The sequence below is a fragment of the Scophthalmus maximus genome, chromosome 7, assembly GCF_022379125.1.
Source record: "Scophthalmus maximus strain ysfricsl-2021 chromosome 7, ASM2237912v1, whole genome shotgun sequence".
Taxonomy (NCBI): Eukaryota; Metazoa; Chordata; class Actinopteri; order Pleuronectiformes; family Scophthalmidae; genus Scophthalmus; species Scophthalmus maximus.
Window position 1 is genome coordinate 17817417 of NC_061521.1, and position 17989 is coordinate 17835405.

At 43.5% G+C, this 17989-nt stretch overlaps 1 protein-coding gene across 3 annotated transcripts; it reads left to right on the forward strand.

The window, feature by feature from the left end:
• Window positions 1-15: 15 nt before the first annotated feature.
• Window positions 16-17925, forward strand: eea1 (early endosome antigen 1). Of its 3 annotated transcripts, none has more exons than XM_035643609.2 (30): window positions 16-303; window positions 2956-3033; window positions 3156-3268; window positions 3382-3436; window positions 3532-3597; window positions 3721-3751; window positions 3838-3942; window positions 4287-4408; window positions 4956-5111; window positions 5776-5790; window positions 6089-6205; window positions 7452-7790; window positions 8409-8558; window positions 8714-8833; window positions 9422-9625; window positions 9797-9997; window positions 10177-10290; window positions 10424-10579; window positions 10736-10875; window positions 10984-11314; window positions 11414-11515; window positions 11604-11798; window positions 11905-12087; window positions 12298-12483; window positions 12568-12699; window positions 13457-13642; window positions 13740-13978; window positions 14685-14805; window positions 14955-15053; window positions 15160-17925. In XM_035643609.2, the coding sequence occupies exons 1-30, from the start codon at window positions 157-159 to the stop codon at window positions 15280-15282; spliced, it is 4326 nt and encodes a 1441-aa protein (XP_035499502.2). In that variant the 5' UTR covers window positions 16-156; the 3' UTR covers window positions 15283-17925. The 3 variants fall into 3 exon arrangements, with proteins under 3 accessions (XP_035499502.2, XP_035499503.2, XP_035499504.2); XM_035643611.2 differs by having other exon boundaries at window positions 104-303; window positions 3532-3593; XM_035643610.2 differs by lacking the exon at window positions 5776-5790.
• Window positions 17926-17989: the final 64 nt, after the last annotated feature.

Sequence of the window (17989 nt, forward strand, 5' to 3'; positions counted from 1 at the left end):
GCACCATCATTGTTGTAGCACCTTTCAAATGAATCAATAAAAAGCTTATCGGCGGTTGTCAGGGTGTTTGAAGCGGCGGAGCAGAGCAGCACATCACTCGTGTGGTCGTGAACGCAGCCGGACTGACTTGAGTGCAGCTCCGCCGGCCTCTCCTCCATGACCCGCCCATTCGCCGCCGCTCCCGGAGCCAGGTCAGGTGCTCGTCGTGCGGCTCCGCAAAAGCGTTTGCATTTGGAAAAACTGACTGGATTTTGTGACGGCACGAACACAGTCGAGGCCATGCTCAGACGGATACTGCAGATGGTAAGCGGTGTGCGGCGACACGGTCAGCCGCACGTCCGATGTTCGCGTACACCCGAGTCGGTTTTCTCCTTTGAGACACGGGCCCTATCCCTTGACTGTTTTTAATGGTGGCAGCGCACGTTTTACAATGCTGCGTGTCGCGAGTGGGCGGGGGCCTCTTATTTTTAGCCAACGGGTGTTTCTCAATTGGCACAGTCCTGTCGCCCCGTCAGATTCCGGTGTAAATATCAAGTGCTCCTTACGTGGGATTGACAAAGCTAGCTACTAAAATGCTAACTCGGTTCGTTTGATTTATTGCCACCTTTGGCAGGAATGTGACATGTACGCAACGCATTAATAAAATGAATTAACTAGCATTGTCCACCTGTAGGGTTAGCTGAGTAAAGGATAAGCTTAGCTAGCCAAAGTCCTGGGTCAGTGAACCGTTTTATGTTCTTGGTTTCCGTTTGCTAGCTGTGTCATAGCGGTTGGCCATCACATGCTAACACTGACGTTAGCCACAGACTGTTGTGAAGTTCTGTGTCAGCAGGCTCCCCGCAACATGGACATATAAAGAACACCCGTGTTTATGAATCGGACTTATTCGTATATTCATTAGTCACATGGTTGTTTGGGATAAATGCCACTCAAGTAACAAGTGGGAGTAAGAGAGGTTAGCTGTGAGCTAGCTGCTACTCAGGACTACATGTTCTAAAGTGCTTTGCTAGCTGCATTGCTGTGTGTACACTTTCAAGTCGTGGCCTTGTAACCAGGAGAATCCACATTGGATCACTTTGTATCTAGATCAGGAATTGTCTGACTGGAACCTCAAATGACCTCAAAGAAAGGGATTTGATTGCAAATGATTATGGAAATAGATCGAAGTGAAAAATATAAAAGACAGGTTATGTTATGTTTCGTTAGATTAATTATTCATACTACGTAGTAGAAAACAATCTCATTGTCTTCCGTACATGAAACATAGTGAGAGCCGGTGACTTGGTGTGTCATGCGGTGTCACAGTTGAGGTATTTTATGGCCATAAAACTCTCCTCAAGCTGTTGACCACACTTCTCAGATAAGGATTACAATGCACTTTATGACTGTAACTTGTTGGAGCTACATTTCCACCTTTGAACAGAGTTTGTCTGTTGCTGAAAATGTTGGCGTAATGGTACAGTAGGTAGACTACAACCACGCTCTCAACCTATTCCAAGAGAATATAATAAATCGTTAAAAAGAGTTAAGTCCTAAGTTATGCACGTGTCCTGAGAATTTGCTTATTGTACCTTCCACTGGTGAGGAATATATTTAATTTGGTAAAGTCCGTGCAGTGCTGGTTTATGTACTGTATGTAGCTTGTTTGAATAGCATCCACTCTTTAAAGTGGTGTGTATCACCCCTTCCATAGGCTCTGACATGACCTGTTCAAAGTGCAAAAAGTCACCCGTCCACACACACACACACACACACACACGTACACACTCACGTATTTTGACGTCGTTCATTCATGCAGAGGATCACCAGCCCAAACAAACCCACTTCGTGAATGGTCAGCAACTTCACATCCACTCTGTGTGTTTGCGCTCCAGGCCAATGGACTAAGCCGATTCCTGGTGACCTCTTCCCAACCTTCTCCTGTATAGAGAAATGTTCTGAACTTCTCTCCTGTTCCTTCCCCTTGTCTATGCCTGGGCGTGCTGTTCAATAGAACCTGGCCAACTGCCTGTTACATTAACAGACAGTATTTTTAGGGCTGCATATTCATTTTAAACGTCACATGATATTCAATCCCAAAGTTGTGCTGAAAAAGAGGACACCTGAGGTTAAATGCACTTATCTACAATGTCCAACAGCTTGTTAGTCATTTTTGTTTGTTCAAACTATATATGAACTTGTGAAATATGTATACAAAAAGTTAATTGAAACGCAACAGGGAAGAAAAGCCAGGTCAAGGACACAAAAAAACTTCCAAAGTAGTGAATATTACTATATATACTAAAAATGTATGGCACAGCTGTAGAACATGCCCGATCTTTCAATGCAGTGTATCTGTAAGAAAAGCATCGATGAGAGACACTGCAGACTTTTGTCTGGGTGCTTCACCAGCTGCAGTTTGGTGGCCATTTAAAAAAAAAAAAAAAAAACACTGTGAAGCCTCACTGTGTTTTTCTGAAATTGCATATTCACTAAATCCAACTAGTATTAAAGAGGCCTGGGAATTCTACCTCACACAGTACTTTATGCACATTTACATTCGTACATAATTCTTTTCTATTAATTTACCCTGCATTTATAATTAGTACTGTTTTTATAGTCGTTTTCCTCTTTTCTTATTTACCTAACTGTGTGCTGAGCAGTTTTAACTAGGTATTTTCCCTGCAGGAATCATTTCCAAAAGTCTTTTCTGATTCTGATAACCCAGTCGCAAAACAATGGAGCACAAGCATCCAAGTCAGAGGAATCTCTGGAATATAGTGTGTTGATTTATAAGAGAATACTGAAAATGATGGTTTAATAATCATTAAGAAAAGGATATCCCTGTTGTTTCTTAACTGCTTCTCTCAACTTAACCAGGTCATTCAACATATACAGTATTATATACTGTATATATTTATTTCCCATTGTTTGTACATACATTCAGCGTAATCAATTCTATTTTCTCCCCTCCAGACTCCTGGGAAGGGAGGCTCCCAGAATGCAGAGTCGGAGCAGCCCAGCACAGACCTTAACCATGATCAGACATCTGAGGTAACATCGATGTCTTGATTTTGTAAATTGATAACTACCCTGCAAGCAGATGTGCTGAATTGAAGACATCTAATTAATGTATTATCACGTGGTTGATTCTAATGGTGTGTTTCTGTGTTCAGGGCTTCATCTGCCCTCAGTGCATGAAGTCTCACAACTCTGCAGAGGAGCTGTTCAAGCACTATGAGCTGTTCCATGACACCGGAGACCTCCCCGCTCATGTGGCCCCCACTCGGTGAGACTGATATTAATGTCACATAATTTCAGACATAAAGCCTGACCTCATTAAGCACTTTACAGAATTTTACTCTATGTATTTTTTGTTAATGTACTATTTCCCCCCTTTAGGGAAGACCTTACAATGCTGCGGCAAGAAGTTCAGGACCTGCATGTTTCTCTCAAGGTACGGTTGAGTGTCTGAACTGAGGCTGCTTCAGATGTAAATTGATGGCCTAATACAAAGATTTGACTGTGTGTTTGTGTTTTTCACCATATTAGGAGGAAAGATGGTTCTCTGGAGAGCTCAAGAAGGAGTTAGACAAAGTCCAAGGACAACTGAAGCAAGTAATTCCTCTAAGATATTTTACATGATTATGAAGTTATTTTTCAAAAGGTGAAACTGCTTAATAAGACATGATGGTGATGCTTACTCTTACTGTACATGTTCCCCTCTTTCCTTTTTCACAGAACGATGGACCGATCAGCGCAGGGGATTCTGGTTTGTGACTTTTTATTCAAAAATACCTGTGACAGAGATATACGAAAATGTCCATTTCAAAATGTGTTTCTTTTTTCCCCACTCAGGTCTTGAAAAGAAGTTGAATGAGTCAGAGACAGAAAAGTTCAACATCAAGCAGATGAAAGACCTGTATGAGCAGAAGGCTGCCCAGTTGGCCACAGAGATAGTAGGTTAGTGTTGGGCAAGGAAACTAGAGGGCCAGTGTCTGCATCATTTAACAACACTGAAGTACTATTTCACCATCGTTAAGCTCTATCCAACCACTGTGTTTTCTACAGTTTTGCATAAATGGTTGTTCATTCTGCAGCGTATGGTTTTATAGCCTGAAGGCACAGGCTTTCTATTTTACTCTGTGATAAAATGTTTCCTCAGAATCAGTTTGGAAAATCTTGATGACATTATGTTGAGTTATATATACTGTATATATATATATATATATATACACACACACTGTGTATATATGTTGTTTTGATTTGAATATTATCAAATGGAGTTTTTTGGATTTATGCAACAGATTTAAAGTCTCGCTACGATGAGGAGAAGAGCGTCAGGGAGGCTTCTGACCAGAGGCTGGCCAAGTTGACCGAACAACTGCAGAAAGACAAGCAGGAGAACGAGAGACTCCAAACAGAACTGGTACAGCAAGCACTTGAGTTCCTGTTGGTGTTCATTATTTCCTCCCAAGGCTTGAGAGACATACTTTGTAGTTTTTTATAGACCTATGAATGTTGTGCTTGTGCTTTGGAGTTCGAAAGAATAACATTCAATTGACACCATAAAATCAGTTTGACTTTGAGCTGTGTGCTGAATTGACACTGCTCCTATTAAGACAATCCTCTCATCATGGTTATAGAAATGTGAAACAGAACTTTATCCGAATGTATTAATATATATATGTACTTTGAACTAGAGCATCTAATTAGGCACTCCAACTTTTAACTGGTATCTGGAAATGTTCTTAACTATTCAGAGTGGTTTGAAGAGGCTTCCAACAATGTGAGTTTAGCACTAAAAGACTAAAAGAACAGATCTCCTGCTGGTCACGTCTCCTTTGGTGGCTTAAAACTATTCGGATGGAGTTAGAGCATCACATTGCCACCATTTCCCATATCTGTCTGGAGGCTTCCACATACACCACTCAGTCTTCATGTCTTCAACACAGCACCTCTGCTCTGCCCCCTAGCTGCAGCGACCAGGAGTGGAGGACGTTGAGGTCCTGCAGAAGGAGCTGGTGCAGGTGCAGACGTTGATGGACCAAATGACGCGCGAGAGGGAGGAGGAGTCTGAACGCATCAAAGGCCACTACGAGCAACTGCAGGCTAACTACACTACCTCAGAGGTGAGGAGGGCACATCATCACATGATGCCTCCAAAGTCAAATGTAGTTCTGCAGTCTCTCACTATAATGTTGCAAACCCACAATCATTTTTTAAATTTTTCACCAGCACATAAATGTGCACATTGATTCCCACAGTTTGATAAACACTGAAGTGCTGAATTGAATTATAGTAATTTACTCAAGCATTGTTTTTTGAAAAAGAGCAGATCTTTAGGTAGTGTAGTTATGTCATATCAGTCGGCTTTGTGCTTAAGTCCTGTTAATTAATGTCTAATGAATAATTCAGCGTGATCTCCTGTGTTCTTTTGATCCTGGCATCCTAGAAGTTTTTAAAGGGCTCTGTTCGGCAGCTCCAGCTCTCTTTCTGCATTTCCCTGCAAATGATCTCAAAGCACAGCTTCATATTTTTAAACGCTAAGAAACCACATTGTGAACAAAATTTGAAAACCATCTGACGTTTTTGACTACGCAGCAGCTCACAGAAACAGTATCTGTTTTTAATTGAGTTTTAAGTTTATTCTCTCAGCTGAGCAGCTCTGTGTTACAGACTTGCCTCTTGATGTTATATGGTGACTTACCTTTGGTCGTGTCTCTCTTTCCTTCGCCTCCTTCGTCTACTTCTCACGTAATCCATCCCTCTACAACACTTAACTCTTTCTTCAAGATTCGTAAACTTGAGGTAAAACACGCCGTTTCAAGTTGGCCCCAAATTTACTTTCATATTTTTGAGTTTCTACGAAGTTTGAAAAGTTCTTTTAGAGAGCAAGGTTTTTTTTTTAAAACAGTGTGGTAACTGTTTATGTTTTTGTTGGGCTTTTTGTGTGACTCATGCCTGGTTGTTACTAATCCATATGTTTTACTTTTTATTTATTTTATTTTTTACTTCCATGTCAGTGCTTCACAGTGGTGCTACCGTTCGTTTATTAAACACCAAGATTCCCTGTAAAAAAGAGTGTAATGTTCCTATTGTATTGCAGATGACCATATCCCAACTAAAGGCTGAACTGGAGAAGGGTCCGCAAGAGGCAGCCGTCTACACTCAAGAGATCCACCAGCTGCAGAGCAATCTGAATAATATGCAGCAGCAAAGCCAGGTAACACACACACACACCACAGCTACAGTCAATATTATCATGTGATCGTTTTGTTACTGCAGGCACAAACATCTCTGCCATGACATGTGTTGCACAATTTACAGTGTAAGGTTGTGCAGGATTTACTTTCACTTCACCTCTGCACATCGACTCTCTGGCGTTCAGCATCTGGCCCGATCACAATGCCCTGCTGTCAGCGGCCTTCCGTGGCAACCTCGACATGTTGATAAGAATTACACGCAGCTCTATAATTAAACCAGCTGGGACGGTCTCTGCCATGCCAGCTATGTCGGTTGGGGTGAAATACAAATATAGGCAACTGCCCTGGTGAAATGGGAACTGGGGAATGGAGGCACAGGGTTCCTGCCAGATTAGATCCACGCACATCAGGTACGTCAAAGCCCGCCCAGCCAAGCAGGTTTCTGGGCAAGAGGGGATTACAGTGCGGTGCCCCTACCCCACGCTTCTTCCCTGTAACAGGATACCTTGAGACCTGATACAGCTACTTCTCTTACGAGAATAGAGACAAAAGGGATGGGAGAAGACGGTGAGACATGGACGGTCTAATAATAGACAGGTGAACAACCAATGGGGATTTTGGTTAATGTTGGCCAGCTGGTGCGGTGGCCTGCAGAGGTTTATTGGATGACTGTGAAGTCCAGGTGCCCTCCTGTCACACTCCCTACTTAGCAGCACGATCAAATATGAACAACATTTTGTTCTTTATCACCTTGTTGCCAAGTTTACTGCCAGAGCTCACACCAGGCAAGTGCTGTACGCACATACCACAGTTTTCCAACTCATAAACCTTCCACTCGAAATGCCACACCTCACTTTATTCTTGACTCTTGACAGGCGACTGTTCTTTTCCATGGCTTATATCATCGCATGATGAGGTGTTAGAGTTCGTGCCTTGTTGCAACTCCTATCACGCCAACTGTTATTTAAAACTGTTCTTGGTTCATGTTCCAATGTGGCCTAATTAATGACTCAAACAATTCCTGATTAACTTTACCATTGCTGTCAATCTTTATTCTTTTTTAGTGAGACCCCCCCCCCCCATGCAACATCATAAAGCAATTTTTGTTAAATTGTAGTAGTAGTTGATTTAATTTTAATCTATGGTTTTGGTTCTGTAATTTGTTTCCTGTCTTTGAGGCCCATTCAGGGACATCTTTCCTCCATGTGTTTTGACAACCAGTGCTCATGTGACATGATATGTCTTGTCATTTCCTCTTTTCTACAGAGCCTGTCTGAAAAGTTGGCACGTAAGGAGAAGGAGTATCAGGAACTGGAGAAGGGTCTGGGTGCTGAGAAAGCCGCCAAGAAGAGAGTCCAGGACAACCTGAGGGAGAGAGAGCTGGAGGTCCAAGAGCTCCAGGTTCGAGCTACAGGGGCTGAGGCCTCCCAGCAAAAGACTCAGACGGAGCTTAGAGAGAGGACTGAGGAGGTGGCAAAGCTGAAGAGTGAGATTGGTGAGCTTGAGGTGAAGCATGCGGAGGTGAAGGTTGAGAGGAAACAGCTTGAACAGCAAAGGGAAGAAAAAGAGAGCCAAGGTGCACAGCAGCAGACTGAGATCAGTCAGGTGAGTCAGACAACAAGACAAACCTTATGGAGGATTTTTGATGTTTGCTTAAAAGTCAAGGTTTAAGTTGTTTTTTCTCAGTCCAACATTTTCAGTAGACTGGCAAATTATCATCAAACAGAATCTGCCAAACATTTAGCCCCATTTGCATCTCTTCAGAAGAAGAAGTCTTCTTTGTTTTCCTCACCACGTCAAGAATCCCCCCCAAAAATTGTCCTTCGAGACATTTAAGTCCATCTTATCTTCATCCTTTTCTTATTTTAGATAGTATTGTCCAGCACACTGGGCTGATCACTACTAATTGAGAACAAATGAAAGATTTACTTTCATGGAAAAATATGTTGATAAAACCCAATTGCAGAGGCTCATAAAAACCTGATTTCATAAATAATGTATCAAATCTGTTGTGGATGAAATGGAAGAAAATATTAAGATATCAGAATTAACACAGAGAAAAGATGGACAAATGGCTGTATATCATACAGTAATGTTTAAAAAAACATCAAAGAGGATACCTGATGTCTACATTCTTCATCAAAGTATCTCATGTATTTCTTCCCATTTGTAATGTATGTTCGCCGTTCTAATCATCACCCCCACTCTCTGCGCTCTTCCTAGCTTCACGCCAAACTGCTGGAGGCCGAGAGGCAGCTAGGCGAGGTGCAAGGTCGTCTGAAAGAACAGAGGCAGCTCTCCGGGGAGAAGCTAAAAGACCGCGAGCAGCAGGCAGCCGACCTACAGCTCAAACTCTCCCGTGCAGAAGAACAGGTTGGCGTCAGATTAAACTTAGAATGAATACAAACAAATTAAGATACATCCCTAACAGAGATTTGTGAAATTATTGTAGTGTGACAGGTACCGTAGGATTCACAAAATCACTCTGATATTAACAATACCTTTTGGTTTATGGTTTTCATTTTCAGTTGAAGGAGGGCGTCAGTAAGAGCACAGACCTGCAGCACCAGCTGGAGAAAGCCAAGCAGCAGCACCAGGAGCTCCAGGCGCTGCAGCAAAACACCAACGGCAAACTCCGCGAGGCACAGGTCTGTTCACAAGAAAGACCTTCACACCTGAGGCTTTAATGATAATAGAAGTGAACATGAAGCCAAGAGAAGCTATGCTGTACAGTGCGTTTTTTTAAGTCACCAAAATTCCTCTTGAAATAAGGAATGGCAAAAATTTCTGGACGCAATTTGCTGGCTTTCACATGTGAGGAAGGCAGCTGGAGATTGTCCGAGTGAGTTGCGTTCATACCAGCAGGAACTTTTCCGGAACATTCTGTGGCATACGCTGTGGAAAGCAGTGTGTTTGTTGTAAATATTCCGGAAGCTTTTCTTCTGTATTCAATCTGGAGATTTTCTGAAAATGTTTTTGAGGGGGCTGGCAGGAAAGGGTCTGGAAAAACATTTGCGGACATTTGCGTTCTCACATTTCAGAAAAAAATATCTGTACTTCCGTGCAAGCCTGAAAGCAGCTATAGTCCTTAGAGTCTTTACAATCTTAAGTCTTTATAGTTATTTAGCTCCTGCGTTTCTGTGTCAGTGCTTTTAAAGAAATAAACTGGTAAAACTACATAAGACTACATCCCAAAACCCTCTGATGTAACCTTTCTCCTATGTTGACTTGACTAGAATGACCTGGAACAAGTGTTGCGTCAGATTGGGGATAAGGATCAGAAGATCCAGAACCTGGAGGCTCTGCTGCAAAAGAGTAAAGACATCGTGAGCCAACTGGAAACTGAGAGAGAAGACCTATGTGCCAAGATCCAGGCCGGCGAGGGAGAGACGGCTGTTCTTAACCAGCTAAAAGAGAAAAACCACGCACTGCAAGAACAGGTGGCTGAACACAAACATCTATTTTCACTTTCACTTCTTCTGTGCAGTCTTTTTTTGGCGTAAGAATACAACAGACGCCTGTCAACCCCACCTTGTCTATCACAATAATGACGGGGAATAATTGGTCGTTGTTGAGCTCATAACCATTCTCTGTACATGTGGGTCATAAAGGTGACACAGTTGACAGACAAACTGAAGAACCAGTCAGAGAGCAACAAGCAAGCCCAGGATAACCTGCACAAGCAGGTGCAGGAGCAGAAGACTCTGCTGCGTTCGGCCCAGGACCGAGCCCACACCCTGGAGACCTCCGTCGCTGAGCTCACCACCCAGCTCACGGACAGCAAGGAGAAAGCGTCCCAGCTGGATTCTCAGGTGAGCCTCTGATTGAGCATGTCTGTGTAATACATTAGAGTGGTGTCATCGATAATGTTTCGCTGTCTGTGTTTTATCTGATTTGAAGAGCCGATCTGCAGCAGTTTGTTCTTTTTGTTTGTTCTTTTTGATGGTGACGAGTGATTTTTAAAAAAAAATTTTGGTCTGTTTTCCTGCAGCTGAAGGCAAAGACGGAGATGTTGCTGTCTGCAGAGGCAGCCAAGGCTGCACAGAAGGCCAACCTGGAGAACAACCTGGAGACTGCTCAGCACGCACTGCAGGACAAGCAGCAGGTGAGCTCCCTCTGACGATTGACGCATCATATCTCATTCCCCACTTGATTTACCTCAAGTCTTAACGTCTATGTGCCGTGTTCTCCCTTTCCCTCATCACTTTTCTGTCCCTCTCATCCCTCTAACCGTGTAGGAGCTGAACAAAGTTCAGAAGAAGGTGGAGGAGCAGGCCCAAAGGCTCAAGGAGAGACAGGAGCAGTGCACACAGCTGGAAACCAGTCTGAAGGAATGCAAAGACAAACTGCTGGCTTCAGAGCAGAGTGTAGTGCAGCTGGAGGGGCTTAGTAAGGTTTGTGTTGAGTCTTTATTCGGAGAACCTACTATGGGACCCCACAGCCCTGTGTGCAAAATGTTTCTTTAGGTTCGTCTTTGACATAATTTTTTCTTGTTTGAAATGCCTTGAGTGTGCCTACTTTAACTGAATTTGATTTCTTAAAATTGACAGAAATTGGAGTCACAGGTCGGGGAGCTGCAGGTCACACGCGATCAGGCGCAGCAAGAAGTACAGAAGTTGCAGAAGGAAGGGTCAGAGGTTAAGCGGAAAGCTAAGGACCTGCAGCGCTCGCTGGAAGCAGAGAAAACAGGGTGAGATAAAGTGTTCCGATGCACTGGTTTTGAAAAATATAATATATGATTGATACTTTCAAGTCATTTTTTTGTATCATATATTTTTTGTGTTTTCTGCTGTTTTAGGACCATAACGCTACAAGAGGAGGTTAAGAAAAAGACAGCTAGTTTGAGTGATGTCCAGCAGCAGCTGGAGCGCTGTGAGCAGGATAAAGCTGCTCTGAAGGTGAACCTAGACAAGGTGACACAGGAGGGAAAGACTCAGCATGCAGAGCTGGACAGGAGAGCTCAGAGTCTGGCAGCAGACCTACAAAAGGCCCAGCAGGAGAAAGAGGCTCAAAAGAAGGAGCTTGTCTCTACTCAGGAGAGCCTAGGAAAGGCTAAAAAGGCACTGAAAGAGATTCAGAGTCAACTGGACACAGAGAGGAAGAGCCACAAGTCAACCATGGAGGAAAAGGTAGGTTCAGTAAGCTTCATGGATAATAACAACAACAAATACAAATCTATTTACAACATCGTAACATTCACATTAATTTGTATCTGTCTCAATTCTCAGGAAAAGTCCGGTGAGAAGGCTCGACAGGAGCTTCTTAAGAATAATGAGACCACTACCAAAGCAATGAAAGAATCTAAAGAGCAGCTGGAGCAGATGAGAGAGGTAAGCTTCTGAAAAAAACACAACAAACCCCCCTAACACTGAATATGAAGCATCATTTTAAGAATTGTTTTTGTCTAAAAATGATCAGGCGGAGACAAAACTGAAGGGGCAGCTGAGCTCAGTAGAGAAGCAGCACTCAAAGACTCAGGATGCACTGAAGGAAAAGGAGAATCAATTGGAGAAGCTCCGGGCACAGCTGAAGACGACACAGGGGTCCTTTGACGAGGAGATGAAGAAACTGAAGGGCCAAATGACAGAGTTACAGGACGCCAATGTCAAGAAAGTATGTGGCATTTGTATATGTTTCCAAAAGGCCTGTTGTTGTTGCTCATCCTAAATCCTAACATATACATGCTTATGTGTTTCTAAATATTTGTGTTTGACTCCAGGCAGAGAATGAGAGTGAGCTGAGGGCCCAGGTTTCGCGTCTCGGCCAGGAGTTGACCTCTGGGAAGAGCCAGACGGCAGAGCTGCAGGAGACCTTGACACAAAGTCAGGAGAGTCTAACGAAGCTTCAGTCCGACTTCTACGGCAAAGAGTCTGAGGTTTCTGCTCTGCGTCAAGACCTCAAGGTATGTTGATGCAGGAAGGGTTGGAGGAGTTAGGACCTGATAATGGCTTATCAGGTCGGCTGCATTCGTAATTTCTGAAAGGCAAACTCAAGAGAATGTCCAGACCCAATTTTCAGAACATTTTCATGGCTGAAGAAGACTCTGTTTTTGATGATTTCTTTCCTCGCTCACCCGAAGTAAGGGACTTACTCTACCTCTCTGTGACTGAAGGCATCAGAAGAGAAGCTGAGTGTGGCCCAAGAGGAGCTGGCTGCTAACCGAAGCCACCAGACAGGTTTAGAGGCTCAGCTCGGGGAACTGAAGACGAGCCGCAGCTCGTTGGAGCAGGAGCTCGCCAAACAGGACCACAAGCGCCACCAGCAGGAGCAGACACTGAAGGAGCTCCAGAAGCAACAGGTAAGACAAACGGATTAAACCACATTCACACTTGGACTTAATGTGATTAGGTCAATAAATTCTAAATTGTACCCATGCACCCAGAATCACATGAAGGAGGAGCTGGAAAAGGAGAAGAGCAAATCGGAGGAGCTGAACAAAGCCAAGATTGTGCTGGAAAGGAATAGCAGCAAGTTAACTTCTGAGTTAAAGACACAAACAGAGAAGAGTGAAAAGGTTAGTGATCATGATTTTCTTTTCTTAATTTGAGGGGGAAGAAGCTTTAATTCAAACTACACCTCAGAAAAATCCCCAATAGTCCAACTGTTAAATTCACACTGTAATGTCTCATACTGACATGACCTGCTTCCCATGCTCGTGTCTTGCATAAACAGCTTAACTCAGGGCCACTGCAGGTCACCGGGGCCACATTCTTCATCAGTTTGACAGCATGCTTGAGTTGACAATTTGATGCAAGTGTGGATTTTTCAGTTCTTCAAATCTTAAAATGAAGCTTTTGAGGAACTTTTGGAGAAATTTAAGAAATTTAGCGAAAAAGCAACAACTTCCTTACCTTAAAATCTGCTCCAAATCTACAATTTCATTTTGAATATGTCAGGCACTGCTTCATTACATAGAGTATCCAGTGTGTCCCACAGAATTGATTCAGCCTGTGGTGGTAGCTCGGACACCCGAGTGACTGGGACACGGACTAGAGAGTGAAAGAAGTTCACCCAAGAGAATTGCTTTGAAAACCATGTGCGGATACGCGCACAGCTGCAGCTGTGAACTATGAGATCAGAGGTCTATCAAGGAATCAATAGAGCAAAACACTAACTTAGAGATCTCTTATGTCATAATGAGAAGTGTACATTTCATTTTGGGTTCAATATGAAACTGTGGCGGGACAAATTAGAAAATGGCTGGCTGCCACAAAACCATTAACCAAACCAAGTACTTATGCTTGTGGTTACTTGTGTGTTTTACTTTTCAGGAGCTCGGCGAGTTGCGGGAAGCCAAACAACTGTTCATCCAGCAGAAGCTGGAGTTGCAGGGTCGGGTGGAGTCGGTACAGGGTGCACTGGAGCAGGAGCAGAAGGAGCACCAGGCCACCAGGGACAGCAGGAGCCACAGAGAGGAGAAGCTCCTGGCCCAACACAAGGATGTCCAGGATCAGCTGGTAGACACACTCACCAAGTTCAGTTTGATTCACGAGATTAAATGTCATTCTCTTCCCTCATGATTCCATACGATGTGATCAATGTCTCCCGCCGAAGGCTGCGGAGAAGCGAGCCAGAGAGGATCAGGTGAAGCTCGGAGAGGAGGCTGAAGCCAAGATGGGTGTGCAGGTGACGGCCCTGAATGAAAACGTGGCCACGCTGAAGAGGGAGTGGCAGGGCAGCCAGAGGAGAGTCGGTGAACTGGAGAAGCAGACGGATGAGCTGCGGGGAGAGATCGCTGTGCTGGAGGCCACCGTCCAGAACAACCAGGACGAGAGACGGGCTCTTTTGGAAAGGTTTGTTGATATTTGTTCCTTTCACGAACATTGAACCCTGCAGGTGTTCACTGTTTTAAGATTTTACCATGAACCTTAAAAGGATTTTGAGTGTGCTCAGGTGTATGATAAGTAGCAAGCAGCAGCAATAGCATGTCAAAGAGGGAACACTTTTATTCCCTTGTCTGAGTTGGTCACTAGAGTGTGCAACTTAAATGTTAAGTCAAAAGATGAGTTGGTGAAGTTACGTTTTCAAAGGGTCACAGTCAAAATATTGAAATGATCCACATCCAGTATGGGCCACAACAGTCTTTAAGACTTTCCTATGTTGAGATTTGAAGAACAAGGTTTCACAATTATTAAAACATTCTCTAATGTAAGACTAAAGACATTATCACATTATCACCATGAGCTGTTGAACATTGCTTCAGGGACGTTTTGCCCTCATCTCTCCCCAAACTCTGAATTTAATAATATTGCAATCTTAATTTTTAGAGGGCTTCATTTCCTTGTGCATAAAATATGATCATTAAATGTGACATCTGTCATATATTAGTCCTTTCAATTGTGTTGAATGTGCCACACACGCAGACGCATGCACTGCACGTTGAAAGTATTAATTAATATGCAGCCAGCCAAGTTGTGGTCGTAGGAAATTCTCCCGAGCCACCGATCAACATGAGCAAACTGAAATCCTCTGCGGTTTGTCTCTGTGGTGGTGTGTCAGGTGTGTGAAGGGCGAGGGCGAGATAGAGAAACTGCAGGCCAAGGTGGTGGAGCTGAGGAGGAAGCTAGACGACACGACCGCAGCCATGCAGGAGCTGGGCCGGGAGAACCAGTCGCTCCAGGTCAGGCGCAAAACATCACACGCCTTGTACATAACAGGAACACCATAATTAACACTATGGTACAATATTTCTGGTGATAAGTGCTGTCCAAGAGTTTATTGTGTTAGGTATACAAATAAAGTCAGACGTTCTCTGTTGGTTCCTCTCAGATCAAGCAGTCACAGACTTTGACCAGGAAGTGGGCCGAGGATCACGAGGTGCAGAACTGCATGGCCTGTGGGAAGGGCTTCTCTGTCACTGTCAGGAAGGTACGTATGAAGTTTTCTTTTGTCTTTTTAGAAAGCTAAATGAAAAAATATTTGCCTCCTTTTTTAATTGTGCCTCGTACCTCTCCTCCCCCTCCTCCTCCTCCAGCACCACTGCAGACACTGTGGAAACATTTTCTGCGCCGAGTGTTCGATAAGGAACGCCAAAACACCGTCCTCTAAAAAGCCAGTGCGGGTGTGTGACACATGCTTCGAGGAGCTCCAAGGCTGATTTCCCTCTCATCCCTTTACGCCCGCCTCCCCCAACGCTCTCTTCCCCTCACCCTTCCTCCTCCAGCGGGCAGAAGAAGGCGTGTCTTTGTTGTATTTAATGTGCACTATAAAGGACAGACTCCCCGCCTGCATGGGACTTGTGGCCCTGGTGTTGATGGAAATACCCGGTGGAGAACACTAGGGTCGCGTGACGGTGATGGCGTTGGATCGGTCGGGATCGTCTGTATCTGTTTTTGTGCCTTTGCTGCTCCTGTGGACTGCCAGCGAGCGGAGACAGTGAGAACTAAGCACCATCCATCTCTTTTAAGTTCACATCTCCATAATTTTTGGCTTTATTTGCTTTTGTACATTGTTGAAATGTTTGGAGTCGGCAGGTGTGAGGTCAGCGTGACACTGCATGAGTGAATGGAGAAGGACTTATTGTAATAGTGATGTTGAAAATCACTGCTGCCCTACAAAGGTAAATGCAGGTAACGATTTTGTGCCCCCCCCCCTAAAAAAAAAGAAAAATATCTGTAAATGCTAACTGAAAATATAACTGTAATGTTTTTCTGTGTATAACTCAATAATTACTTCAAATTGATCACTAAAAAAATATGATTTTTATAGCTAGAAAGGTAAACCCAAGTAATAGTAAGTACAAAAATATTTTTGTAACATTCTTCAGTTGAGCTGACAGACTGTGTTAAATGATTGAAATGCAAATTTTTACTTTTGAACACAAACGTGTTTCTGAAATAGTTTTTTTTAACTGTCAACAGTTACAGTTAGGCTTCAAAAAGTTCAACAGCTGAAGTGTTAATTTGATTTCACATACACGCATTATGTTTTGTGTACCTTCACATAGGTAAATGATAACATTGTGTTGTACAGTATTACACAGCAAAAAGGGAAGAAATGACAGTTTGAGATTTTTCTTGGAGCATTTGTTTGGGTTATGAATCTCCCAACTGTAAAAACAAACATTACAACCCCTAAAAGAAAACACTTCGTCAGGCAGTTTATGCACCAGCGATTCTCTGTAAATAACTTGATGTCAAATCGGTTTCTGCATGTTTCCTTTGTGTGGCAGCGTGTTTGTCGAAATTATTATGTATTCCACGACCAAAGAATGTGTGCGGCAGGAAAACAGGCGAGACGAAAAGCCCTGAGTTTGTTTGTTTTCATATTTCAGTATTTTGCCAAGCGTCTCTTCCGAAAGCATTTGCGTTTTAAACCACAGGGTCTGACATTTTAAATCCTTAACACAAAATGTGTGACGATCTGAACAGCTTCTTTTTTTTTTTTTAATGTACTGTCCAGTTTTGTGTTATTTTCTACAAACTGTGGTGCTTTCTGCAGACTGTTGATGCAGTTATTGAAGGTGTCTGCATGGTAATTGAAAAAAAAAAAAAAAATTCCTGCTGCTTTTCTCATCCACACAACAGCACTGACTACTGCTCGAGAGATGTGCATGAGATGTGTGTGAGAGAGAGAGAAAGAAAGAGTGTGCTCTGCTTGACGTTGCTGTAACAGAGTGTGTGTTAGTGTTTCGGCCCCGTGCATATCTGCTGAGATGCACCGTGCGGATGCCGGCTGCTCAGAGAGCGTCGCGTCGTCCCGGGGATGCTGTTGTTGCGTTCGGGTGCAGCGGTTTCCTCTCCGCTCTCTGACCAGCCTGCCCACAGCTGAGAACACTATATAAAGAGTTCATTCCTGCGTTGTTTTAATTTATAATTGTTGACGGATATCGGTGAGATCTTTTGTGCAATTGTCCACAGACTGGAGCGGGCGACGATGCAGGCTGCTCTGGCATTTACAGACTCAGGCTTAATGAAGTAGCTCCTCATGCTCGTCCATCTCTGCTGCAGACTCTCAGAAACAGCCGTTGCATCCCAACCCCCCGTGTTGCATTAGTTTTGTTATGTCTACCTCAGATTGGCACAGGATAAAGCACTATTTCTAAACATTACACGTCACAAATTATTGTATAATTGCCTGCATTTGATCAACGATTTGATCTGTCAAGTTGTACAGTCCCGAAAACGTTCAGAGATGATTCGCACCTTGCACTTCAGTTCTGGGCTCGTTCCGTACGAGAACCCGGCCACAAACGTAGGACCACCAACTTCATTCAGGCGTCAGCGTTTCTAACCCCGATATGCTTAACTGCTCATTAACACAAAGTCTGTCATAATTATCTTTGTAAATGTTTGTAATGAAAGAGAAAAAAAGGAAATATATAACACTTGTGGATGTAGAAACATGACAACAGTGAAACTGTGGATTCATCAGTGTCTTACTCATATTTTACAAAATGGCACCACAGACACACACACCCACGCACACACACTGAATTGTGGCTTGCTCTGTGTTGCTACCAGCTATCGTGCATGATGACTAAACTGGCCTGTGGCTCTCACGTTTTTCTCCATGTTCAGAGTCATATCTGGTGGCTGTGTGACGGCATGCCTTAGGCCAACGTCTCGTACCACACTGCTCTGCTCTCCAGTAGCAGTGACGTACCGTGTATAACCAGAGTCAGGGTGACCTCGGGTCACCTGAAGGGTCGAGAGGAATCATGTCATTTATGTTCACATGCACCAGTTGATTTTCTAATACGTCATGACAAACCTAAATAAAAAACGACAGTATGTTTCTACTTTTGTGTATTTTATTTATGTACATACCAAGATTACTACAGGCATTTAAAGTCTATTAATTTA